The sequence below is a fragment of the Camelus dromedarius genome, chromosome 8 (genome assembly GCF_036321535.1).
Source record: "Camelus dromedarius isolate mCamDro1 chromosome 8, mCamDro1.pat, whole genome shotgun sequence".
NCBI classification, from domain to species: Eukaryota; Metazoa; Chordata; class Mammalia; order Artiodactyla; family Camelidae; genus Camelus; species Camelus dromedarius.
In genome coordinates, this window is record NC_087443.1 from 67,995,089 (window position 1) to 68,020,848 (window position 25,760).

At 46.3% G+C, this 25,760-nt stretch overlaps 1 protein-coding gene across 33 annotated transcripts in view; it reads left to right on the top strand.

Moving 5' to 3' along the window:
* TCF7L2 (transcription factor 7 like 2) overlaps nucleotides 1–19,456 on the top strand; it is a 190,450-nt gene extending 170,994 nt beyond the window's left edge. For 6 of the 33 annotated variants that reach the window (XM_064488414.1, XM_064488415.1, XM_064488421.1 and 3 more), the window contains 7 exons: nucleotides 3,531–3,656; nucleotides 4,220–4,379; nucleotides 4,766–4,873; nucleotides 9,778–9,826; nucleotides 10,426–10,476; nucleotides 11,776–11,848; nucleotides 17,298–19,456. In XM_064488414.1, the coding sequence (XP_064344484.1) occupies nucleotides 3,531–3,656; nucleotides 4,220–4,379; nucleotides 4,766–4,873; nucleotides 9,778–9,826; nucleotides 10,426–10,476; nucleotides 11,776–11,848; nucleotides 17,298–17,721 (991 nt within the window). In that variant the 3' untranslated portion in view covers nucleotides 17,722–19,456. Of the gene's footprint in view, nucleotides 1–3,515; nucleotides 3,657–4,219; nucleotides 4,380–4,765; nucleotides 4,874–9,777; nucleotides 9,827–10,425; nucleotides 10,477–11,775; nucleotides 11,849–12,478; nucleotides 12,553–13,452; nucleotides 13,478–17,297 lie in introns of those variants that run through there. The other 27 variants (XM_064488412.1, XM_064488413.1, XM_064488420.1 and 24 more) reach the window with 11 other exon arrangements.
* Nucleotides 19,457–25,760: the final 6,304 nt, after the last annotated feature.

Sequence of the window (25,760 nt, forward strand, 5' to 3'; positions counted from 1 at the left end):
CGGTTAGGCGGGAAAATGCTTGTGCCCTCTCTTCTCCAGCGAGGAGAAGAAGGTTATCCTCATTAGATAATGTCGTCACCACCGTCGCAAAGCCTGGGAACGAATAGGGAGTCTCCCAGGAGGAGAGCGGCTTCTGAGCACCTTCCATCCCACAGCCCACCCTCCTCCGAACCCGCGTTCCTGCGACGCACCGGCTTGTTTTTCGTGTTTGTTTATTCAGTGCATTCCAGAGGTTAAAAGCGGGGCAGTCGTGGTAGGATGGGGAGTGAGGTTAAGCTTATCGATTGAATTATCATTAGGAGGTTAGTCGATGATTTCGAGGTGGGCCAGTGGGGGAGGAAAGGAAGGGAACGGTGGGTGGGAAGGTTAGGGGGCTCGGGGTGCGGGGGAAAGGCGGCCGATTCCCCAGGTGGGCCTTATGAAAGGTAGCTAGTTAAAAAGTGTATACAGCAAATTAAATACATTATTGTGGTAATGGGGGCGACAGAAGTATGGGTCTATTATACTTACGGCAGTTATAGGAAATGTAGGCAGCTTGCCCTGTTCCAGAACACCCTTTGATATTCATTCTCTTCAGCAGCGGGGCCAGGACTTCTCAGAATTAAGTGATGGGTCATTATACTTTAAACACCATGGAGAAGCCTAGATTGGCAATTAAACGGCTCTTGCTGACACACACTTGTGCCACCCCGTGACCCCCTTTAGATTGAGATGTTGGAGCTCCGGGCCCTCAGCCTACTAAATTGGCGCAAGGCTCCTCTCCTGACGAGAGCGGGCTCTGAAATCTGCCGGCTTCAAAGGGAGCGAGATCATGTATAAACCATAATGTGGGTGCACCGTGGCTCACAAAAAATAAGGCAGGAAGAGATGAAGTGTTACAAGTGCAAGGGGGGAAATGAGAGAATAATGACAAACCTAATGCAACTCAAAGCCAGATTGTTGCACAGGAAAATGCATCCTACTGCTTGTGCATGAAATGAAGACCGGCAGATGACATCCAGTTAACAGAAACGTGTCAACAGTGAAGTAAAGTGAGAGTGAGTAAGGCAGGAGCCCCTGAGACAGCCAGAAACAAAAATTAGTTGTCCTTAACAAGTTAAGGTTCATCATTATATTCTGGCTTGGAGCCATGAAAGCAGACGGGGGGATATAATGAGCTGCTTAGAATTTTTAGGGTGTTTATTGCATGGCATGAAATAGTTGTCTGCAGACTGGAGTTTCTTAGGCGAAGGTATGCGTGTCGCTCATACTCACACACAAACACAGACGCACGTACACACACAGACACACACACACACACACAGAGTCTCTTTCTCGGCTGTACATTTCTCAGATACAGGAATATGTGTGTAGGTATGTGAACTTGGAAGTGTTCGTTCTTCATGGCTGCACCGGAAATTCTTCCCCACCCCAAAATGCCCTCCAACTGTGGTGTCTCCCTGTGGACACACACACACAGTGTTTTTCTCTCCCTCCCTCCCTCTCTCCCTCTTCTCTCTCTCTCTCTACTTCTCTCTCTCTCTCTCTGTACACATATCCTCATTCAGCAGGAAGGGAACATATGTATTTGAGGAATGTCAGGCCTTTAAAATTCACAGTAAAAGCTGCCATGCCACCCACCGCTTCACCTAAGGGCTTCCAAGAACACATGTTCTTAACTTCTCTCTTCTCCGAGGCCTTCGAGCTGCAGGAAGGAACAGGGTGTAACTTGGGAGTCCAAGTGCCTCCCAAGGCTTTGCTTTACTTTTCATTTTTGGGGGGGGAAGGAGATAGAAGTTATTCTCTCTTTCTCTCAGGGTCTTTCCTTTCTTTTCCTTGACACCCTCAAAGAACTCACATGATTCTTATTAAAAAATCGTGCCGTTGTTACCAAACTTGGATGCGGACTTCAATTCGTAGAGGCGGTTGCAGGAGAGGGCCACGTCAGGATAGAAATTCTGAGTCAGGTGTCCACTGTGACTCTGGGCCCCCTTCAGAAAGCTGCATTATTCATTGGTGTTTTCCCTGTTGATCCACGCAGGGTCTGTCAGTTAGTACTTTTAATTTTTCATCATTTTTCAAATGGACATTTGCTGCGTTCTTTTGGTTAAATGGAAACTACTTTCATCTCCAGCCCATAAATGAAAAGAATGCCGTACACAAGTACAGGATCCTCGTGAGATAGCTGCCACAATAAACTCTCATCAGCACGTCCAGTTCCCAGCAGAGTTAGCTTCCTAAGGAGCAGGGGGTCGTTCCCTGGCTGGTGTGGGGTATTTGGATTTATTATGAGAGCAACAGTTGCTTGGTCCGGATTCCCCTGAACAGCACCCCCGTTGGTCTGCTCCCTTGTGTGATCTTGTGGGAGTGGAACCTGGGGGCTGCCATTTTGTTTTCTTAGAGGAGAGCTCCCCTTTGAGTCCCTCACCCCACTTTTTTCTGTAATAGTATGTGTGTTCCTTTAAGAGAGTGATTCTTCTAACTCAGAGCACATCATGGTGACTCCGAACATACCAGAAAATGTGAGAGCTGTTTGTGGGGTCTCGTGGTCAGTTTGCAGAAGGGCCAAGAGCATTTTGACAATAGCTCTATCTGTCCTGGCTAGTTTGCAGGGTTGAGAAATGCCAATTCACAGCCTAAATGGGGTTTCAAAGAACTTTTCTAAAAACAAACAGGATTAGAGGGAAAAACACAAACTTTACTTCTCTTTATTTACAATTCTGACATTCATTTATAAGGCCTTTTCATGCATACGCCGTATTTTAAGTAAAAGTCACTTGGGAATCCTAGAATTTGAGAGTGGAAGAGGGCGTATAAATCAGAATTCAGAGCTTCATTTGTGTGTGTGTAAAATACTGCCTTTTGGGGTATCTCTGATACAAACTTATTTAAAATGTCTGTGACTTACGATGAGAACAAGATAGGAAATATTTGGATTTCCCTGATTTTTTTTTTTTTTTTTGCCTCACTCTCCCATTCTTGTCAAAACGATGGGGCACAGCAGCAAAAGAAAAATAAAATAGTTTTTGCTTTGCACTCCCATCAACAGAATGAGGCCTAATGAGAAATGTGCAGCCTTGTCAAAAATGTATGTACATGCTTCAACCATGTTAATCTTTTATTTAGCTGTCCATATGCAACAAAAGATTTCACCTTTCATTCTAGCAGTGATTAAGACTTAGGAAATAGTCTCTTAGATGCCACTGGTAATGTCCCAAAAAACAAGTGGACATGTGACTTCCAGCAGGTAGTCCCAGTCTACGTTTCTGCCCGCGTTTGTCGGCTGAACTTGTCTTTTGCTAAAGATGTTAAAAATCGTAATGTCTCACGTCAACGTCAATAATGAAGGGGAAGATTGGCTTTAATGACATTATGAGAATCATTATGTTTAATTTGTCACTAATTAATGCTGACAGGTTTCATATGCCTTGGGTTGCTTTCATGTGAGTGTTACGTACTGTTTTTGTTGCTGTTGTTTTAATTGTGTGTACACATCCCTCCCCATTCATTCATTTTGATTCTGACGATTTACACAGCTTTCTGTCTTCTAGGTTCCCTCCCCACATGGTCCCACCCCATCACACTCTACACACGACTGGCATCCCTCACCCGGCCATAGTCACGCCAACAGTCAAACAGGAATCCTCCCAGAGTGACGTCGGCTCACTCCATAGCGCGTAAGTGTCCCCCGTCCTCATCACTTTCTCCTTCGACACCGTGTTTAGCCTGGGGGCCACCAGGTGGTGGCTCTGCCCAGCGTTGGCCAGGCTGGTGTGACTCCAGCAAACACGCAGCCTTACAGAGAGGGAGAAATGCGCAGTGTGGAGTTCCATGGCTGGTGCCCACTGCAGGGGGAAGACAGAACTCTCTGTGTCCTTGGAGGGACTGGGACTTGCAGCCACCCCTCCATCCCTAACCCTGCTCTCTGCTGTGAGCACAAGAGACGCCGGCTGAGATGGAAACGGTCCCCATGTGCTTTTCCCCCTCTGGCTTGGAAAAATTGTCTATTTGTGAACCTTGAGGAAGTGAAGGCAGAATCTCTCTTCCCCCACCCCCCCGCCCCAGGCTGTTTTTGTTCCACTTCCCAGGGTGGAGAAGACCCAGAGTGGAGGTGCGCTTCTGTTTCCAACTGCTAGGCTTGGGTGTCAAGGGGGCAAGGAGAGGGGCTCTCTGCTGCGGAGGGAAGTTGGACCTTGTGATGGTTTATTGGGTTGTGTCTGTCTGTCTTATCTACATCCAGAAAGCATCAGGACTCTAAAAAGGAAGAAGAGAAGAAGAAGCCCCACATAAAGAAACCTCTTAACGCGTTCATGTTGTATATGAAGGAAATGAGAGCAAAGGTCGTAGCTGAGTGCACGTTGAAAGAAAGCGCAGCCATCAACCAGATCCTGGGCCGAAGGGTAGGCGGCAGCCCCGCTGGGAAGGGGACATGAATAGATTAGGATGCAGTGGAGGGGGTTGTTGGCAAATGGCCCCGTCCCCATTGGTCTGGAGAGTCCTTTCCCTTCACACACTCGAGTCCCTCAATGGCCTTTGTGGAGTTGGGACTGGTAACTCTGCATTCGAATGATGTTCTGGACGGCAACAGCCCGGTCCTCCCCGCCCCCAGAGAGAGCAAAGGGTAGAATAAGGTGACAAACCAGGTTCTGTCTGAGCCCCCCGTTAGTGCCAGGACCCTGCCAGCTGTACCGTTTCTGATGGAAGCGCTGCCCGCCCCCCCAGCCGCGGTGTGGTTTGTGACTTCTCTGCGTGTCTCTCTCTCTCTCCCCTACCATGTCCCCTCCAGTGGCATGCACTGTCCAGAGAAGAGCAAGCGAAATACTACGAGCTGGCCCGGAAGGAGCGACAGCTTCACATGCAGCTGTACCCCGGCTGGTCCGCACGGGATAACTATGTAGGTGGTTCATTTTCTTCAGGACTAGAGCCTGTACAAATGTGTTAGATGTCCAGCTGGACAAAGGGAACGCCACCTGCCAACTTGAATCAGGCCTCAGTACCATTCAGTCCACCCACTCCTGGGACCGTTAGCATCTTGCCCGAGCACCAGATTGGAGGATTTTGTTCTGGCCTCCTGTCTGGCTCCATCAACATGCAGTAGTTCTTCATGGAGGAAGGAGGGGGCGGGCGTTCTCATGATCCGGCTCAGGGGGTCCGTGGGGTCAGCTGAGGGCTGTCCACATCTCCTTGCCCATGTCTTCAAAGAGACACGGCCCTAGGATACACCCAGTGGGGCTTGTGTGCTGCTCAGCAGTGGTCCATGGGGTGGCCTTACAGAGAAGACCAGTAAGGGCAGAGGGGGAGAGTTAAATTCCTCACAGATGTCCCAGCTGAGCTTAGGCTGTGGTGCAGTAGAATTTGGAAGGCTAGTTCATCCTGAGAGGGGCATGATGGGAATATCCCTGAAAGTAGCCAGTAGAAGTCTTCCTTTGGCAGATGGACGAAGTGACTCGGCCCAGCAAGGGTAGGGGAAGGTGTGTGTGTGATGTGTGTGCGCCTGGGCTCTGTGTTGGCTGCAGGATTTGCCTAATTTCCTCTCCTGGGTTTTAGAAAACACTGTAGGGTGGTTGTTTTCACTAATCCAATCGGCGATCGCGACACTCAGGATTCTTCTCCTCCCACAAACTAGCTCTCCCCTGTCACGTCTCACCTCTTACCATTCTTTCTCATTCTGCATTCAGTATTTGTGGTAGCTCAAGTTCGGAGCTCACTCTCCTCTCTAGATGGATGAAATGTCTCTTATTTTGCCTGATACTTAATTACATGGCATTTGGTTTCATGAAATGATTTTTACCGTCCATCCTTTGGGGAGAAAACAAAGCTTGTCTTAATTCCAGTAGCAGGCTTCTCCTCCCACTTTGCATCAGTGTCACCGATCCGTGGATGTTTCTTCTACCCATCCGTGCTCCCGGCCCGAGCTCTCCCGTGGCTGTCTTCCATGGTGAAGAAGCTCCCTGTGTGTGTGGGTTGAGATCCATTCAGTTATCGCTGATTGTGAACTTACTTTACACACTGTATTGAGGGGAATTAGTTAAATCAGAACTCTCTCAGAATGTACCAGCCCTCGGACCTCAACAAACGTCTGCGTGAATACCTGGGTCCTAGTGAGGGCTGTTTTCTGCTGGCTCTGACTAGCTGTTTCAAGTTTCTTCCCTTTTTAGCCTCATACCTTGTGCTTGCTTCTCTGCTCTTGGCCGGGTGGATGGGGGAGAACGGAGCACAGAGACTGTTGGGTTTGACACCGATGTCTCCATCACTGCCACCACCCATCCCCCGTAGGTCCCGCTGCCCTCAGCTGGTTGCTCTAGACCTATTCCTCCTGGGAGTTAGTGCTTGTGCTGCTCAGTGGCACGTTTGCTCTGCTTGGAGCCCTTGTCACTCACAGATGGTCATGCACAGGGTCTTAACTGCCTGGGACCTTTCCATTGGTCCTCAGCATGGGAAGCCTTTCTTCTGGAGCTGAAAGGAAGAGGATAAGAAAGTTAATGCTCTCCCACAGGCTTGCAGCTCACCCCCACCTGACCTCTAGGTGGAGATTTCTGACAGCAGGCAGGCTCTGCAGCCTCCACACATACAGCCATCTCATTGCAGGACAGTGCTCTTCTGGTTTCATTCAGGTCAGAAGTTCTTAGAGTTCATCTCCAGCTTCTCCCTGCTACAGACCCAATTCTTTGAGTAATCTAGAATGGTACCACAGAGAGGAATTCAGCTACTCTGTAGGAATCATATCCCCATTAGATGTTTTGGGTCGTAGTAGGGCCTTCATGTACAGCTGTGCAGGGCGTGCACTGCACAACTTTAGGGTGTGCCATTTACGCTATGGTCTATGTACATGGGTACCCCCTGGAGTTGTGCAAGGTGAGATCTCCACAAAAGTACAAGGCTGACTTTGTGAAAGCTTCAAAAGAATGCTGCAGTGGGCTTTCCTGGAGTCAGACGGGGTATTGCCCAAGGCTTTTTGTGAAGTGCTTTCCAGGTTTCAGAAGGTCCATGAAACACTTGAAATGACTTTAGCTCAGTTTTACATTTGGACAAGGTTTGGTGTAATATGGGTACCCCTGATAAGACTTGAGAGAAAGTTTAGAGGTGGATCTGGATTCGGGGGCTTTAGGAGATTTATCTCTTGGAAAGGGTACTGTCAGATTCCTTCATCAGTGGCTCATTACACGTGGCTGTGAGAACACACAGACACACGCGCGCGCACACACACGCATGCATGCACACATGCACGCACTTCCTCCCTCCCTGTCTCCCTCCTTTCCTCCTCCCTCCCCTACCCCTCAAAGAAGCGGTCCGTGGAGCAAGAATCAGTTAAAGCTTTTATAGATTTGAATGTGGAAACTTGTTAGTATATTTTTTTAACTGACTTGACACAGAAGTTTCTATAAATTACTTTAGTTATTTTAAAGTTCAGAAGGTTCTTCTGGAAAAAGTTTTCTGAGCTAATCACATTATGCGTCTTTCACGTTCCTACTTTTCCAGCCCAGTGGTGACAGAAGCCTTTATAACACTACTTAAGCAAAACAGAATTAAGTAAAACAGTCACACTTAGGTTGTTGGACTTGGTTAAATTCAGGAACACAAGAGAAAACATTTGGGTCCCATAGTGCTAACTCATGGCGTTGTAATAGAATGTTACTAACTTTCTAGCTCGGCTAGGTTGGGTAAAGGAGGTAAGTCCCAGGCTATTTGCATATCTTGAGATTTTTTTTTCCCCTCTCCATCATACTTGAGGCCTTTTCTTCTGTTGCATTTAAAGAGCCAATGGGATGGCCGCCTCCCTTGAAATGCATCTCCCTCTTCACTAAGTAGCATTTATGAAGTTTCTTCACGTCCTCTTCTGATTAAAACACAGTCCCTGTCCTCTAGAAGCCTTTAGTCTAAATGATCATTTTCTCAGTCATGAACATCTCAGTTATGTCTCCTAAACTGACAGCTTCCCTGGGGTAGCAGAATTCTCAGCTGCCTTTCAGAGTATATTGCGGGAGACTGGAAATGGGTGAGCCCTGTATCAGAGATGACGAGGCAGCTCTAGGGTGCGTGGATGCTGACACCGCTTGAAGTTGGAACGTTAGCTGAGTTTTTATTTCAGGCTCCTAAATAAACTGAAACCAGACCCTCCTGCCTGTTCCAGGATGGCCGGGTTTTTTTTTTTTTGGCTCCTGACGCCAGAGAGGCACAAACATGAAGATGGGCCACTGGGGCTCAGGAAAAAGCACAGGCACTTTCTTCCTTTAATTTTCTCATTTTCTTTTTTCTTTCTCTCTCTCTCTCTCTTTTTTTTTTTTTAACATATGCCAAAGACCATAAAAAGTTTCAGATGGAAACACTGAACTGAAGGCCCAGACAAATTTCCCAGATGACAGGGTCCCCGAGGTCTGAGAGGCTTTCTCTAGAAACATTGGCTCGGGTGGATCTAAATCCCTGTGGCCTTGCTGCCTTGGGGGTCTCCTTACAGAGCCTTGTGGATTTTCCAGTTTTCTCTCTATCTCTGTTCTTGTCTCTTCTTGAGTTGATGTCAACATACCACGAGAACTTTTAGGCAAAGGTTAATATTTAGATATTCTGAAACAAGCAAGTGTGTCCGACCACCAGATTCTTTCGTTCGTGACACTTCATATATTGCAGGCAGCTAACTCATATAGTAGGACTGGAGCTAATGGGGTTGGGAGAACTAGGTTCAGATCTGGGAGGAGGCAGTTACCTCTACAGAATTCCTCCTTCCTCCCATCCCACATGCTTGAGGGGCTGTAAGCAGACTGTCAAGACATCAGGGAGGGTCAGGTTGGAGAATGTGAATGAGTGCATGCAATTTATCACCCATGATCCATTAAAAGCCTTCCTCAGAGGGTGAGGCAGTAAATACAGAGGCAGCATAGCCTTGTGGATAAGGGCTGTGGAACCAAGATTGCCTCAGTCCCCGTCCCCATCATGGCCCCACCATCGGACAGCTGTGTCATCTCAGGAAAGTTCATGAAACCCCTCTGTGCCTCAGCTTCCTTACCTGGGAGGTTGGAATGGTGATCATACCTGTTGTGTAGGATTGTGTGAGGATAAATGAGTCACTAGGCAGAGCACACTCTGATCGTGTCTGGCACAGAGTATGAGCTCAATAAATGGTAGCTGTTACTCCTGGGAGTATTATAGTCATTCTGTGTGAGGAGATTGGCAAGAACAGAATGTTCCCCCTTAGAGGTGTCCATTCAGCAGTTTGAAAAGGAGCTCAGATGGTTTCTGGTTCTATTTTGCCTCCCCACCCCCACTTCCTTTCCCGTCTTTAAAACCAAGGCCCACACTACTGAGCCAAGAAAATCCCCTACTAAGGCTTTTATTTTTTGATTCAGAATGGGGACCTTTTGCCCTAAAAAGGAAGAGATTTACACAGGGCAGAGAGGTCTCTGAGTCCACACAGCATCTCAACGTTCTTTTGTCCCTTGGCTCTTGGGCCACTTCCAACCCTGTCTGTCCACACCTCCCCGAATCTTCCCCATCCAGGTTTCCTCTTCCCTTTTATGGATGCTCTGGGTCAGGTTTGAGGATGGACGTAGGTGTCTGGGAAAGGAGGCTTTTCCTCTCCACCCCGCCTATCCCTTCTCTGGCTGGGTGTGCATTCCTCCAGCTGGAACACAATTGAAGGGCACTTGGATTAAAGGGGGTGGAGGTTGGAAAACACTCCGGAGCCCATGTGGCTGGAGAGACAGTTTCCCCCCTCCCCTTGCCCCCTCCTTTCCAGGTGAGCCCAGACGCTCTCCTCCCATCTGCTTCCTGAAATAATTCCCTGTGTTTCATCTGTTCATCTAGGGGAAGAAGAAGAAGAGGAAAAGGGACAAGCAGCCCGGGGAGACCAATGGTAAGTCAGAATGAGCAGGATGGAGGAAGGAGCGGTACTCAGAGGACCACTCTTTTTATGTCAGGCTTCGGTCTGGGGGAGGCAGGAGAAATTCAAGGCCAGGACGTTGTGGGGTGGGGGGGGTGGGGATCCCATCTTAGCCAGCCTTTTTGTTTATGCATTTTAATTAATTGCTTCATGACTGCCCTTTTAAAGCTAGTAACATTCATTGTTGCATGAAAAGCACATTGTAAGTCTAGTGGAATGTGTTTTTAAATAACTGCAAAGCCTGTAACTGGAGAGCAGTAGGCATGCCTAGGCGGGGGTTTGTCCAGTCTGCTTACTTTGTATGTGTCTGAGTAGGGATGAGGAGGGGGCTAGGGGAGCGGAAGGGGTGTGTGCGAGCATTTGATGTTAACGGGGCTGTTCCTGAATGTCCTGATGCATGCCTTTACAGTGGTCAACTGCACCCGATTTAAATTAAGGAGGTTTGTCATTCTCTAGAAGAAATTAGAAATACTGCATAGGCAATCTCAGAAGTCCCTTCCAGAAGGCCAGGCTTCTACAAACAACGACAAAAACATTTTGAAGGCTTTGTATAATTTGTTCTTTTTTTTCAGAACACAGCGAATGTTTCCTAAATCCTTGCCTTTCACTTCCTCCGATTACAGGTGCTAATGTCATTTTGAGTCATTAAAATAGTTGATAAACTGTTTTTTAAAAATTTTTCTTGCCATGATAGTTTTATTAACATGAAACACGTATGACCTTTGAACATTCTTTAAAATGACCATCTACACGGTTTCGTATGTTTCGGTAGATTTTTATTTTTTCAGTTGCTTTCGTTGTTTTTTTTTTTTTTTTTAATTTAACTTCTGCTTTGTTTATTTATTTTTCCCGTAACAGTGGTTTAAGCCGTGATGACAGTGATTTAGAGTTGAACTAACTGTGCAAATTGAATATGCAGTATTTCTTTAAAAGAGACTGGTCAAACAAACAACAACAAAATGGAAGGAATTCAGTAATAAACCTCCTTAATCTAATGGCATTTTTTTTCATTGCTCCCACTAAGTTTTCTCACGCCAGCATGCATCCGCAGTATGATTATTTTTTTCCTTCGCTTTTTTTTGTTTTAGTTTTTTTCCTTCCTTTTGCTTTTCTGCTCATAATTTGCAAACCCACTAGCATTTCACTGACTTGTAGCTGCTTACACGCTGCTGTGAACTTCTAACTTACCCTTAACAGCTCATTCGCACAGCCTGTTGACCTCCATCTGTTCCTCTCTTAACATTAATGAAAACAGTTTTAAAAAACCGAAAAGATGAACATTCCGAAAGCTGCAATATCCCAGTACCACAACCCTTTTCTTTCTTTATTTCTTTCTGTTTCGTTTTGTTTTGTTCTGTTTTTATTTGTAGTTTTTTTTTTCTTTTTTTAAACTGTTATCCTCTGAGAAGAAAAAAGCATGTGACAAACTTAATTCCCTCCTTTGCTTTATTTTATTCTGTAAGAAAAACAAATTAAGAGAGAGAGAGGAAAAAGAAAAAAGAAAGCTGAACCGAAAGAGGAAAAACATTATTTAAAAGTTAGTTCAGCATCTAACTGCCCTGTATCAGTTCAAACCGAATCGGAAAGACAGTCCTTAAAGAAGGGATACTGCAGCTTTATTTGCAACAGCTAATTTCACGAGTTGAATAAGAATGTGATTTTTTTTTTTACCTTTTTATTTTTTTAATTAAAGAAAGTTAAAAATGGAAAGTCAATATTTTGTAATTAGTAACCAGGTCATTGATTTATTCCCTTTTTTTATTTTTATTTTTTTCTTATTTGTATCTTTCTCTTTCCCTCCCCCCCGTCCCTCTCTCTCCCTCCCTCTCTCTCTCTTTCTCTTCTCTCCCTCTCTCTCCCTCGCCCTCTCCCTCTCTCCCACGTCGTCCTCCTCTGCTCGCTTCTCTCTTGAACTCATTCAGACCTGAGCGCTCCTAAGAAATGCCGAGCGCGCTTTGGCCTTGATCAACAGAATAACTGGTGCGGCCCTTGCAGGTGTGTATAGATTTCCCAGATTCGCTGTGCTGGTTTGCAGCTGGTCTATTTGGTCCTTTCCCCCCTTCTCTGGCCTGTTGCTTCGTAGCTCTGTGTGTGGATCTTAGGAGACAGGAGGGCGCGGGACACTGCTCTGTGAGGGACGTGCTTGTCCTCCTCGCTGCTGCTAGCCAAAATGCCACTGTAAAACAGCATCATTTGTGCCTCCTCGGGTCAGCGACAGCAAACCCCAGCGCGCCCCCTCCCAGGGAATGTTGCCTGCCAGCCCCTTCCTCCCGACAGCCCAGGATGGGGGCTCAGTGACATCCATCGTAAGCCTGGCCTAGGTAGAAGCAAACGACGTCACCTTCCCCCTCCTCTTCTCTCTCTGTTTTTATTTATTTTTCCCTGTTGTTTTTTTTTTTTGGTTTCTGGTTGTTGTTTTTCCTTTTGTGTTTTATCGTTTTATTTTATTTTATGTTTTCTTTTGACGCATAGAAGCCCTTTCCTTTCATGTCCTTGGTGAGGAAAGATAATCCAATAGAACCAAGCTGATAGCGAAGACAAATCAGCCGTAGCCGAGAGTTCACATCCAGCTGAGCACGACCCACCATTGTGTTGTATTTTTTTGTGTTTACCTTATGCTAACAGATGCAAATACTCCAAAGAAGTGTCGGGCACTGTTCGGGCTTGACCGACAGACTTTATGGTGCAAACCGTGCAGGTATATTACCTACTGCGAGGCCTTTGGGAAAAATCAAAGCCTTCTGTCCTTCTGGTACCTTAGTGTGTCAACATATTTTGACCTCGATCCCATCTACTTCCCCGCTGGCATCAATGACTAATGATCCTCATTCTTCAAAATTTCCTTGCTAATTTTATGCCGTGTCCTCTCCCTACTTTTCTCTTTCTCTCTTTCCCCTGCTCTTACGAATCACATAGCCCTGGAGGTAGGACCTAGACCACAGCCCTCACAGACCAGGACGGGCGCTTATCCTTTTTGCTCTGAAAGCCAGCATCCTGGAACTGGCCCGGCCCTGTCCGTACTTCTGCGGCGTGTCTGCAGAACGCAGAGAGAGCCACCGTTTCCGAAGGTTTGAATGAGCTCAAATTGGCAGCAGTAGCATTCCCGAGCACTTGGGATCTAGACATTTGGAGAAGGGCTCTGGGGCAGGCTTTTTTTGGTTTCGTTTTGTTTTTTTGTTTGTTTGTTTTCTGTTTAAAAACCACGTCTCTGCACAGAGGAGCCTGGTTAGCTGACATTGTTTTACAGTGCTGAAAAGAAGCGTGGCATTAAACGGCATGCACCAGCTGGCGGGCTGCAAGCAGTGAGTTGTGCAGCCACACACCGCAGTGCTGCTGGCCTGCAGGGTGAAAAACACATGCAGATATATATATATATATTTTAGAGAGACAGGGAGAGAACGCTGGTTCCGAAATGAATCAGAAGCGTCCAAATTAAATGCCTGTGTTCCACCTGCAGGTTCCACCCAACCTGTAATTTCAGGGAAGGTGTAGGTACTTCCTTCTTGGTGGAGGGATACCAACTAGTTCCTGTCTCCTTTCCTTTCCTTTAATGACCACCTTTGGTTAAATTTGTTGTTTCTTTGTTCTGATACAAGCAGTCTTTGAATTTGGAATATTATGATGGTAGGTATCTCAACACCCAAACACGCCTCCCTGTTCGTAGTGCCTCCCATGTCACGTGTCCCCTCCTCCACGCCCTCGCCATGTGTTCCGTGTTTAGACGTTAGCTCAGATGTCCATTCCATTACGTGCATGCCCACCAGTCTCCTGTGTCTCTGCCCCCCGCCCTGATGCCTTATGAGAGATCGGTGAAGTGCTGATCTGTCAAGTGCCTTGCGATGACCAGACATTGAGAGGAGAGGACCCAAGAGTCTTTCTTGAGAGAGACCTCCCTCCACAGGCGACCCTTCATCCATTGAGTGAGGACAGGGAGGCCCTGGGTGAGCATCCAGCAGTAGAGGGATCCCCCAGTTGTCCTGTGAGGTGGCAGTGTTCACAGAGGTGACAGATGTCCTTGCCAAACAGTCCCCAGGTCCTCCCTATGCAACAGAAAAGTTTCCTGCTACAGTGGAGAGGGCGTTACGTATTTAATTAGGGCTGGCCTGGAAGAGGGGCACTCTGCTGACCCTGTGTAGGCAGTGAATTTGTGTCAGACCTTTATTTGTGCTGAGTAGGAACGTAACTAGCTGCCGAATCCTGCTCTGAGACGCCCGCCGTGGTGAAGGCTTAGCTGATCCCGGGGCTCGCTCCTGAGAGAGGGTTTTCTGGGCTCTGTAGGCATGTGCGGCCGACACCATTGTGCACCCCTCGCAGTGTGGTTTGTTGCCTGCAAGTTAGACTTGGCATTTCAGGGGGTGAAAGTTATCATTAGTAACATTGACCAGACAGTCCCTTCCCAGACCCAGCTGCACCTTGCTTAATCCCAGTGTGGAATCTTCCTCAGAAGCTAGAATTTTCATGATATTTTTGCAAAACAAAACAGAAACAAACGACCCTAAACCTTCATAGCTGCTCCAAAGACGTGATTTTCTGCAGTGCAGCTTGGAGGGGCCGGCTTTCCGTGCGGCAGCTGTCATGGACGCTGAGAAGTCCCTCCTCCCTCCTCACATCCTTCCTCTTTCCCGCCTCAGCACCCTTAGAACTTCGCTGATAGTTTTCTTCTGTTGGGGATGTTGTTTCATACACTAAAAGCTTTAGCAGATGCGTTTCTGCCCCTTTAAGGGTGTAATTCCCAAACAGGATCAGGAAGAACTCTTACTTTCCTTTTAGAAGGAATCTGAAGGAGCTAAATGGATTTTTAAGGGGCCACCCCTTGATGGGAGATGGAGTCTAAGTGGGGGAGGGTAAGAGAATGGGTTTTGTCCCTTTTTTTTCCCTCAACTTTTCCTCTTGACTTTGCCAGGATCTGGCTTGATGCTAAATCAGTAAGACAAAAATGTGCTTTAACAAAAAGAAAAGTTGCAAAACGAGGCATTTTCTGGCCCATCTGAAATGTGTGTGTTCCAACTGCTATTCGCTCCGCCACCTCTTACAAGGAGTGGTCTCCCTGTCATTCATAGTCTTCTTCATGTCCCCTGTTTAAGTGCCCCCACCCATCCCCACGGTGGAAACTTCCTTTCAGGAGGAGGGCGGGAGGGGGGAGGGGAGCACCAGAAACACTCCTAGCCAATCAGGGCTCCTCGCTCCCTGCACAGGGTTTCTAATTTTATTTGACATTTGAGGACATTTTAACAAGATTCTGTTTTGAGCCCACCAAGTTGCTTTCCCCATCTTTTCACTCTGCCCTAATATAGCATGGAATGCTGCTGGATGTCACCCCGTTTCCTGTTATTTCCCCCCTCCTTGTCCCTTTCCTCTCTCCCCTCTCTCATTTGTCCCTGTTGCTTTCTCAGTTTTGCTTATGCCCCCCCACCTCCTTTCTTGTCCCATTTTTAAAATGCATGGACATCTTAGTTTTTTGAGCATGTTTTGATCTGCAGGCTAAGGTGGTTTAAAAACTCTGAGAGGCTTAATTATTTACCTTGGGTTTCTGGGATGGGAGCAGAACCAAAATCATGTTTTAGTCTGTCCCAGAGGAGAAAAAGGAACCTTGTCAAATTGAAGGTGAAGAGGGGCTATCCTCGCTTTCCTAGAGTTCCTTCCGACCCAGAGCGGGGAGGATCGACCCTGAGACCACCGGCCCAGTGGGGAGGAAGGAAAGACAAGCATGTTCCCTCCCACCCTCCCCTCCTCTCCTCCCTTCTGCCACCTTGCTGAGTCCACACCCCATGCACTGAGAGGCATCGTCAGACAGCTCTGGGGCACAGAAGCCAGGAGGACTCATTACACCCCCTTCCTTTCAAAGGCCAGTGACATCCAACAGTGGTTGCCTTCAACCAGGCAGCATCTTAGTTGCTCTCCCGTGACGGGAGCCCAGCCGGCGCTTACACACTTGTTTTTAGACAGAGTGTTTCAGCCACTGTTCTGACTTTGTATTCTCCTTAGATCAGCACATTCCCTGTACCTGCATTATTTTTACAGCATGAGTGGGGCTGATGCCCAAGATCACCTTTCCTACCAAATATTATCCCATCAGATGGGGATGACTAAATGAAGCTTTGAGGTCACAAGCCCAATTTCTTGAGTGGATTTCCCCAACTTTGGAGGATAAGCAAGAGAGGCTCTGAAATTCTCAATCCTATTTCTTACATAAACAGGAACTGGAGAGGGGAGAGTGGTTTTTTGGTGCAGGGTGAAATTAATCTTTCTGGTTTAAATACTAATCCTGAAAACCCCCTTCAAGAAGGTCCATGCTGCCACTCCCTGGCACTTCTTCTTTGTCGTCACTTCCTTGTGACAAGCTGCACCCTCCGTTCAGTGGCCCCGGCACATGGACCAGGGCAGGACGCCCCTTCCTCCCATCCTCACCGGCTCTCCTTCTAGCCTTCTCACTATGGGGTGGGGGAGGGGAAGACCCCAAATCTTTAAAAAAAAAAATCAAGTTTGAATCATAATTTAATCCACAACCTGCAGGCCATACGACCAGTTATTCTTGTTCCTTTGGATCATTTTCTGTTTTTCTTATTCTTCCCCCTCCCCCACCTTTGTTTATCCTCTTCTACCTGTTTTTTGGTGGTTTTTTGTTTTACTTTGTTTTTTTACTTTTTGTTTTGTTTTTGAGTTTATTTGGTTTTCTTTTCGTTTTCCCCCCACCCTCCTCTCACCTGACTCTGACCTCTCTTGATTTGGTGTGGTTCTTAACAGACAAGCCCAAAAGCTCTCTGGGCGCCAGCAGCCTCTGGTGGTGGTTGGTGGTGGTGGTGATGGTGGAGGTGACGGAGGTGGTGGGAGAAAACCTTTAAGCCTCTTGCTAGCGCTGCCTTCAGCTCTGTGGGCTCAACAGTCAGCACTTTGAGAATTTAATATTGATACGAGGCGCCTGGGGAGGGAGCTGTCTTTCTCTTTTACACACACACACACACACACACACACTCTCTCTCTCTCTCTCACACAGTTGGGGGGGGTGGGGGTGGGAGTAGTGGGAATGGAAGGGCTGGTTATGATGGGAAAGTGAGGGGATGTCTACGCCAAAAGAGAAATGACAAGCTTTTGAGTTCATCTCAATTTGGACGTAGCCCCTTTCTGGCAAATCAGGGCCACAGTCTCCAGGTCGTACCCTTGAGCCTGCTCAGTGGTATCTGTGCAAGGGTCGGGTGGTGGGGGTTTAGCGGGGGCAGGGGAAGCAAGTAGGTAGGGAGTCCTGTGGTCTGACACCTCGTTTGCCAGGGCAGGCTTAGCGAAATGAGCGTGGCACCTGGCGTGACTTTAATCGTCCCCTGGCCGCTGGGCGTGTCTCCCGCGGGGCATCCTTAGATGACTTCATCTTGGCTGTGAGCATTAGATAACTCTCTCCCTTGGCATCTTTGCCCTTTATTCACAGATAACTCTCTCCCCCTGTTTCTAGGAGAAAAAAAAAGTGCGTTCGCTACATACAAGGTGAAGGCAGCTGCCTCAGTCCACCCTCTTCAGATGGAAGCTTACTAGACTCGCCTCCTTCCTCCCCCCACCTGCTAGGCTCCCCTCCCCAAGACGCCAAGTCACAGACTGAGCAGACCCAGCCTCTCTCGCTGTCCCTGAAGCCCGACCCCCTGGCCCACCTCTCCATGATGCCTCCGCCGCCCGCCCTCCTGCTTGCGGAGGCCGCCCACGGCAAGGCCCCCGCGCTCTGCGCCAACGGGGCCCTGGACCTGCCCCACGCCGCGCTGCAGCCTCCCGCCATCCCCTCCGCATCTCTGGCACAGCCGTCAACATCTTCCTTACATTCCCACAACTCTCTGGCCGGGACCCAGCCCCAGCCGCTCTCCCTGGTCACCAAGTCTTTAGAATAACTTGACCCTCCTGAGCCTGGTTGCTTTGTGTAGTGTTGCGTTTTGCTTTTCTTTCTTTCCCAGCCTCCCCCCCTCCCCCACCTTGTTCTGTTTTGTACTCTTTTAAGTTTGTGCCACGTGGCTACATTAGTTAATGTTTATCGAGTTCATTGGTCAATATTTGACCCATTCTTATTTCAATTTCTCCTTTTAAATATGTAGATGAGAGAAGAACCTCATGATTCTACCAAAATTTTTATCAACAGCTGTTTAAAGTCTTTGTAGCGTTTAAAATATATATATATATACATAACTGTTATGTAGTTCGGATAGCTTAGTTTTAAAAGACTGATTAAAAAACAAAAAGGAAAAAAAAGAAGCAATTTTGAAGCAGCCCTCCAAAAGGAGTTGGTTCTGTATTATTTGTATTAAATACGAGCTTGCGAACCAATCATTTTACATCTGGTTTTTAAACCATAAGGGCACAACGAATGCAGTGCCATTTACTTTGGGTTTTTTTTTTTTTTCCTGTGTGAAACAACTTTTATTGTGATGTTACTTGTTATTGTTTAAATGTACAGAAACAAAGGGTTAAAATGTGTTAATATACCTTGTTCCATGGTGGTGTTCTTTTGGGGGGAGGGGTATGCTACTCAACGATTAATGGAATCACAGCGCTGTTGGACCAGTAGTATTTATTGCTTTAGAGATTGCTCGTCGAACCTGTACGTTGTCCCCTTTTAAAATATGTTTTCCTTTTTCTTGAAACTGTATAAAGTTTTTTTCCCCCTTAGCATAAGCATCTTATATATAACAACTCATTTGTACAAGGTTTTTAAGTTTATATATAAAATGTGTATATATATATTTTTTGTTTCCCCTTTTGGACTTTTTTTTTTTTTTTTTTTTTTTTTGCCATATGAAACCCAGATGCCGCCAAATGGACATTAATAGTTGCATTAAAGGATCAGTAGCATTAACAAGTTGCTTTAAAAGCCATTATGTAAAACAAGACTTGAAAATTAGTGAGGGAATTTTAGCGACGCTGTATGAGCAACAGTGGGAACTGTTCCGTTTCCCCTGTGAACTTGCAGTCGAGTGCCCTGCACCCTTAGGACATGGACTGACTGTGTGCAAAACTTTATGTGCCAAAATTCTCAGTAACTTTAGCTTTCTCCCTCTTTGATGCTGTAATTTTTGTTCATCATGTTTTGCTGTGACGTTACATAGGTAGATTTGTATGTAGTTTTAATGTCACCTATAACAAGACGTGTTTGGTAGCAGATTGTCCAGAAAGCATTTTAAATGAAGAGGTATGAACCCTTAAGGGCCAAAATTCTGTATATTAGATTACTCTTAAAGGAAAAACCAGCTGCCACTTTTATGTATCCCGTACGACATACAAGTAGGTAGCAAACTTTAAAAATAAAAAAAAAAACCTAGGCATGTTGATGTTACAAAATGCTGTATAAAGCTGAAACCTGTTCATTCAGTGCCATTGTAGTTGACATGAAGCGATTGTAAAACTGTCTCCGATTTTTCTCTGGTTTATTAAAATGCTAACTATAACATTTTTTGTGAATACTTTGAATGTTTCCTAACAGTTGTGATGTTACTGTTCCGTTTTATGCTCTTATTCCAATTTCATTTTTAATGGTTTGGAAGCCATTTTTGTAATGAATAAATGTTCATGCTGTACAGTATCTGTAGCATGCCGTTCTGGATTAATAAAAGCAACTTAGTATGTGCAGATAAAGGCTGGTCACTTGTTTCTGTAATTTGGAGTTTTATCTCTGGGGGAAGTGGATCTGCCTTCACCAAGAGAAATGTATCTCTCCTTCAGACCATGTAGTTGGTATGGGTGGTGGGTGGACTTGGAAACCAGAAAGGGGTCTTGAACTCTTTTGAGGGGTTGATATCCCCACCCTGCCTCATTCTTACTGTCTGTTTGGCATACTTTGGGTACCTGGTTAGTTCATTTCTGAAAGCAGTTGTCACTCTTCTGGCTTAAAGACTGTCACTCTGATATATCCTAGTAGACCCTCTCAGTCTCAAGCAGAAAGGATTTAATTCTGGTTAATGAAACTTAGTTCATCAGGAGGGGATTTGAGAAACCACATCCTTATCACTTAAGAATCGTTGATGTGAAAATATCCTAATTTCTAAGAATCACATACAGGGAGAGAGGCCAGGGTGAGCAATTGTTAAGCAGGAAGGTTTTTAGAAGATTGGGTCAAGGCACTTCCAAAGCAGGTTTGCATGGAGGAGTCTTACCAGACCCGAAACTAAAGTTCTGTGGCTCTGCCCCGGCCAGAGTGCGAGTTCACCCCCATCACAAACCAGGGGCCACGACAAAGATCTTCCTAAGGTTTCCACTGCATTCATCCCTCACACTGGTGAGAATGGATGGATGGATGCACGTGTATGTGGTTCCACTCATCTAGACAATCTCCCCTTCAAAGAATGGGATTTCAATGGGCACCAAAGTGGTTTATGCCACCGCCGTCTTTTACTTAAGTTTACATGGAGTTGTCAAGGACTTGACGCTCCTTGGAAGCGCTGCTTTGCTCCATCTGGGTTTGGCTCGGTGGAATCTTGCTATTTTGTTTTTGTTTGCTTTGTATTCCCGGGGAGGAATGATTCCGGTTGTCCTTCCCCATTTTATTTAGCACACTGGGATCAGAGTGACCTTTGTAAACACAAGTAACGTTACCTGTTCTCTGCGGCAGCGTGCCAAGCCATTGCTGGGCACTTTCTCATTTCATCCCAACGCCGCCACCTGGGGTAGGTATTATCCTCCCGCTCTGTCCTCTGCTTTATTTTCTAAAACTGAATTTAGGAACTCAGAGTTTGTGCCTTGTCCAAGACCACACAGCCTATAGGGCGGTGGAGCTGGGATTTCGGTTCAGACCTGACTCCAAACCCATGCTCTTAATACTAAGTTATGCCTCGAGTAATGACGATGGTCCTTCTCCCAAAGGCAGCGATGGGACGGCCCTTTTGAAGGCTTCCTTGTTTGCCCCCGCCCCACCCTCCACCGCACACGCTCGCTCACTGACTTTCCCCTAAATGCATTTTTGGTCTTCCGCTTTCAAAGATGCGGTTTTCCTCTGCACAGAAGGTCCGGCTCTGCTCCTGTAGCTCGTTCCTCCTCCTCACCCTTCAGGTGTCCCTCCCGGTAGTCGATCATGGGTGGTGTCTCCCTCCTGTGTGCTTCATTAGTGTCCTGTTTTACCTCCCTGCCTTTAATGCGCTCATCCACCGTCTTGTCAGTGGATGCGGCCTAGTTAGGCAGCTAACAGCACCACTCCCTAGGACATTCTGGGCCGGATAATTCTTTGTTGTGGGAGGCCGTCCTGTGCATTGTAGGCTGTTAGCATCCCTGGTCTCTACCCATTAGATGCCAGTAGCACCCTCTCCCCACCAGTTATGACAACCAGAAATGTCTCCAGACATTGCCAAATACCCCCCAGGGGGCAAAAATCATGCCCAATTGAGACCCATTGGTCTAGACAGCCTCCCAGGAGGAAAGGATTGTGGTATTTGTGTTTGCTAGATGTCTAGTTGAGTGCCAGGCACATTGAGGGTGCGCCATATGTATTTGTTGGAGGAAGGAATGAACGAGGTTGGCCAACTCAACACCTGGATTGGGTAAAGCAGGAGAATGGAAACTTCTCATAATGCTTCCAGATTTTGTGTTCTCAGGACTTCCAAGGTCTCAGTTACTTCCTCAATCCTTTTAGCCATGCTGGGATGTAACTCATTTCTCTTGTTACAAAGGCAAAAACAGCCAGCTGGGAGTGACGGTGGTTCCTCCATCATCAACCAGCCTGAGTACAGATCTCTTTCGAAAATTCAAAATTCAGTGGGGGAGGGTATAACTCAATGGTAGAGGACATGCTTAGCATGCGCAAGGTCCTGAGTTCAATCCCCAATCCCTCCATTAACCATAAATGAATGAATGAATGAATGAACCCTAATTACTTTTCCCCCTAAAAATAAAATAAAATTCAAAATACGGATCACCCAAGCCACGCGTACTGTCTGCCCTACGACATTTGAGCGGTGCTTTGGGGGTCTTCTCTCCACCCTAATGTAGAACTTCTTTTCCCCCCAAGCTTGTCTGATTTTCCACAGTCTGGGTTCCACTCAAATGGCAGGCCAAGTTCTTGCCCTCCAACTCACCTCTTGACATGGATTTGGTTTCCTCCTACCTCAGGAGTTTATTTTCAAACTGAACATCTTCCTATTTCATCCCTGAAAAGGATGAAAAAATCTGTGGAATTTTGTTGTTGTTTGTTTGTTACTAAGAGACCCTAAGACCACATCTCAGAGCCCATAACTCAGTCTTTGAGCTGTATCATTCCTGACCTCTGATGGGACCTGGCCGAGGAAGTTTGCATATTGGAAGGATGTATTGGTTACCTGTGGCTGGTGTAACAAATTAACACTAACTTGGTGGCTTCAAGCAATAGCTTTCACAGCTCTGGAGGCCGGAAGTCCGGAAGCCTGGAAGCCCGGAAGCCAGTGCTTGCTTTCTCCGGATGTTCTGTAGCCTCATCATTCCATGCCTCTTCCCGCTTCTGATGACTGCCTACAGTCCTGGGTGTTCCTGGTCTTGTAGCTACAACACTCAGACCTCAGCCTCCATCTTCACATTGCTGCCTCCTCTGTGTCTTCCCCTCTCTTGGAAGGATACGTGCCATTGTGTCTCAGCTCTACCTGTATGATCCTAGATCAGCCACTTCTCTGGATCCTTAATCACATCTTCCACCACTCAGAGGTTCTAGGATTAGGATATGGACATATATTGTAAGGGGACTACCCTTCAGCCCACCACAGAGGCATTTGCCAATTCTGGGACAATTGCAGAGTCAGCACAGAACTCTCCAGAATGGCCAGTTGTTCCACTGTGGGTGGTGGTTTTGGACAAGCCCATGCGGAAAGTGGTGATTATAGTAGATGGCTTTCCATTTCAGATAATGGAAGGCTCACTTTTTATTCTGATGATGTGAATGCATGTAGGGTCAGAAGGGCTTTTTGTCTGGATCCAGGGTTTGAAGAGAGGTAACACCTGGGAGGAGTGGCGTGAACCTGAGCTTGGAGAATCCTCCATCTGACTCCGTCGCCATGTGTCCTTGGGTAATTCCTTCATCTCTCTGAACCTTGGTTTCCTTAGCTAGCAAGTAGTGACCACTGGTCATTTTCTCAAGGTGACAAGTGTCATTTGGACAGATTCTTGCAAGGGCTAGAATACAGAGTGCCTGGAGTAGTAAAGTCATAGTGTTTATTATTATCATAAAAGCAGAAAGCCAATCAGAGTTATTTGTTGTCCCTATTTCTATTTGGGATTCTGCTAGGCCAGATCTTTAAGCCCAGGTTAGAGCGTTACAGAGATCTAGATGTGGCAGACATGTCCTCATTGTCGAGTCGAGGGACCATGGGCCTGGAACGCTGTGACTCATGGTCATTCGCCTTCTTGCAACTTAATGGCTCCATGAACATTTCTTCCACCTTTTGGGAAGCCGCAGGTTTAGCTCCATGCTTTTTGTGGGATGGAAATATGTTTCTAATGAAAGCCCTTTGGAAAGAAACCAAGGAATAGCCTAAAAGCCTCCTGTGAACGGTGCCTCAAGGGAAGTGCCAGAAACCAGAGTTGGGAGTCACTGATGAACAAGGCCAGAGATACAATTCCCTAAAGGGGTCCCATCTGGGGTTGGCTTCTGCATCTCCCATTTCAGATCTGGCCCCGCCTTCCCAGGCAGGTGGCCATGGCAGAGGCCAGCATGGATCCTGGTGTGGGTCTGATGGACAATGTTGCTGAATTCTGGCTCTGAGCACAGGGTTTTTTAAGCTGGCATTTTGTGAGTGGACTTGATGGAAACTGTGTGTAAGCACATCGACTCATTGATTGATTCATTCATTCATTCAGCTATTTCTTGAGCATCTATTTGGACCAGCTACTGCTCTAGGCACTGACACATGGGTCTGGGTGAAGTCAACTTTGTCTCTGTTTTTCCCTCTAAGCTCAGTCTTGTGCTGTCTTACAGGACAGAGTCTTTAAGGAAAGTGGCCACCAACATTCCTGAGGCCCGGACAAGATACTCATCTGGCGAGTGGGCTTTATACAAAAGGATGTGCTAAAAACTCTGCCCGTGTTTCTCATTTCATCCTCGTGGGAATAGAAATGGCTTTTGTGTTCATTTTACACATGTAGAAAGTCGGGCTTTGTGAGGTTAAGTGGCTTTCTCAAAGGCACGTATCTGGGAAGTGGTGAGCCTGGCATTTAAGCCCAGGCAGCCCGACTTGGGAGTCGGCGCAGCTAAATACCACGTCATATGCCTCCTCGTGAAGACACAGACCATCTGAGCAGCTGGAGACAGGAGGAGGGTGGAGCTAGTTTAATCCGTAGCCTTGGGAGAGGCTTTTGCCATGAGACCACAGGTGTTCTCTCCCTGTCTGTGTGCAAGAGTTTTTTGCTTTTTGTTTTTTGTTTTTTTCTCATTCTGGCTTCTGTGCATGTAATAATAATAAAGACAGTTGATAATTACATGAACTGAGCTATTTTGGACTCAGTGCTGGAAGTTGTGGAGTCCTAAAATTAGAAGAAAACTAGAAGTATACGTATTATAATATTGTATATTAGATGTCTTTCTCAGATTGTGGGTTGCAACCTATTCATAGGTCAGGACATCAAATTAATGGATCAAGGTTTACTTCTCAGCCATCTCAGATACATCTTCAAGATCCGTGGATGAGGGGAGAATGCAGGATCACAGGACATTTTATCGACACACAAGTGACGAACACCATTTCTGCCCAAAGTCCACTGCATAGAACTCAGTTACGAGCCAACCTAACTACAAAGGAGGCTGAGAATAGTGGAGAAACACCCACATCTGGATGAACGCTGAGAGTCGAACTCACATCTACCTCACTGTCCCTGTTTTTCTTTGTTGGAGCACCTTTTCATGACCTTCACAGCCTTCCTTCCGTATATCGCGCACACGCAAACTGGAAGGTATGTGCTTAACTACTTGCTCTACTGTTTATGGTCAGCCTTCCCTTCTCTCTGTACCAGGAGTTGGTACACTATAGCCAGACCAGGCCTGTGACCTGTTTTCACTGGGCTGTGCATTAGGAACAATTTTACGTTTTTCAAGAGTTGCAAAGGAAGGAGGAAAAGGAGAGGACGAAAAGGAGAAGAATTATTTGCAACTGAGACTGTTGCCTGCCCAGAAAGCCTAAAATATTTACTATTTGGTTTTTTCCGGAAAAAGTCTGCCAACCTCTGCTCTAGAAGGCAAGCAGAGATGGTGTCTGTTTGCTCTCCATTCTTATCCACAGAACTTAGAATATCTGAGTCTGATACCTGGTAAGTGTTCAATAACTATGGTTAAAGAATGAATGAAACTTTTTTTTTTTAAAGGGTATCTCTTGATGAGTAACAATTTTTCACTTTGATCAAGTCTGATTTCTCAATCTTTTATTTTTTGGGTAGTGCATTTAAGTCCCACTTAAATATTTTGTCCCTCTAAATTCATGAACACATCTCTCTTTTCTTCTAGAAGGTTTCTTGTTTTACCTTTCACCTAGAGGTCAACAATCCACCTGGAATTGATTTTGGTATATGATATGAGGCAGGAGTCAAATTCATTTTTTTCCCATAGGGATACCTGGTTGACCTAGCAGAATTCAAATGACAGTGTAGTGGTGGATCTGTTTCTTGACACTCTATTCCACTGATCATTTTCCAGCTTGGTGCCAAGACAGCACTGTTTTAATCACTGTATCTTTGTACTAAGTCTTGCTATATGGTATATAAGTCCTTTGATGTTGTTCTCCATCAAGATTATCATGACACTATTGGCCTCTTGCATCTCTAAGTAAATTTTAGAATTAGGTTGTCAATTTCCACGTACATATACACAAACACACAACCTGCTGGACTCTTTTTTTTTTTTTTTTTAAATTATGATTGTGATGAATCTGTTGCGCCATTTGGGAAGAAGTGACATCTTAAGAATATTGAGTCTTCTAATCCATGGACATCGTCTACC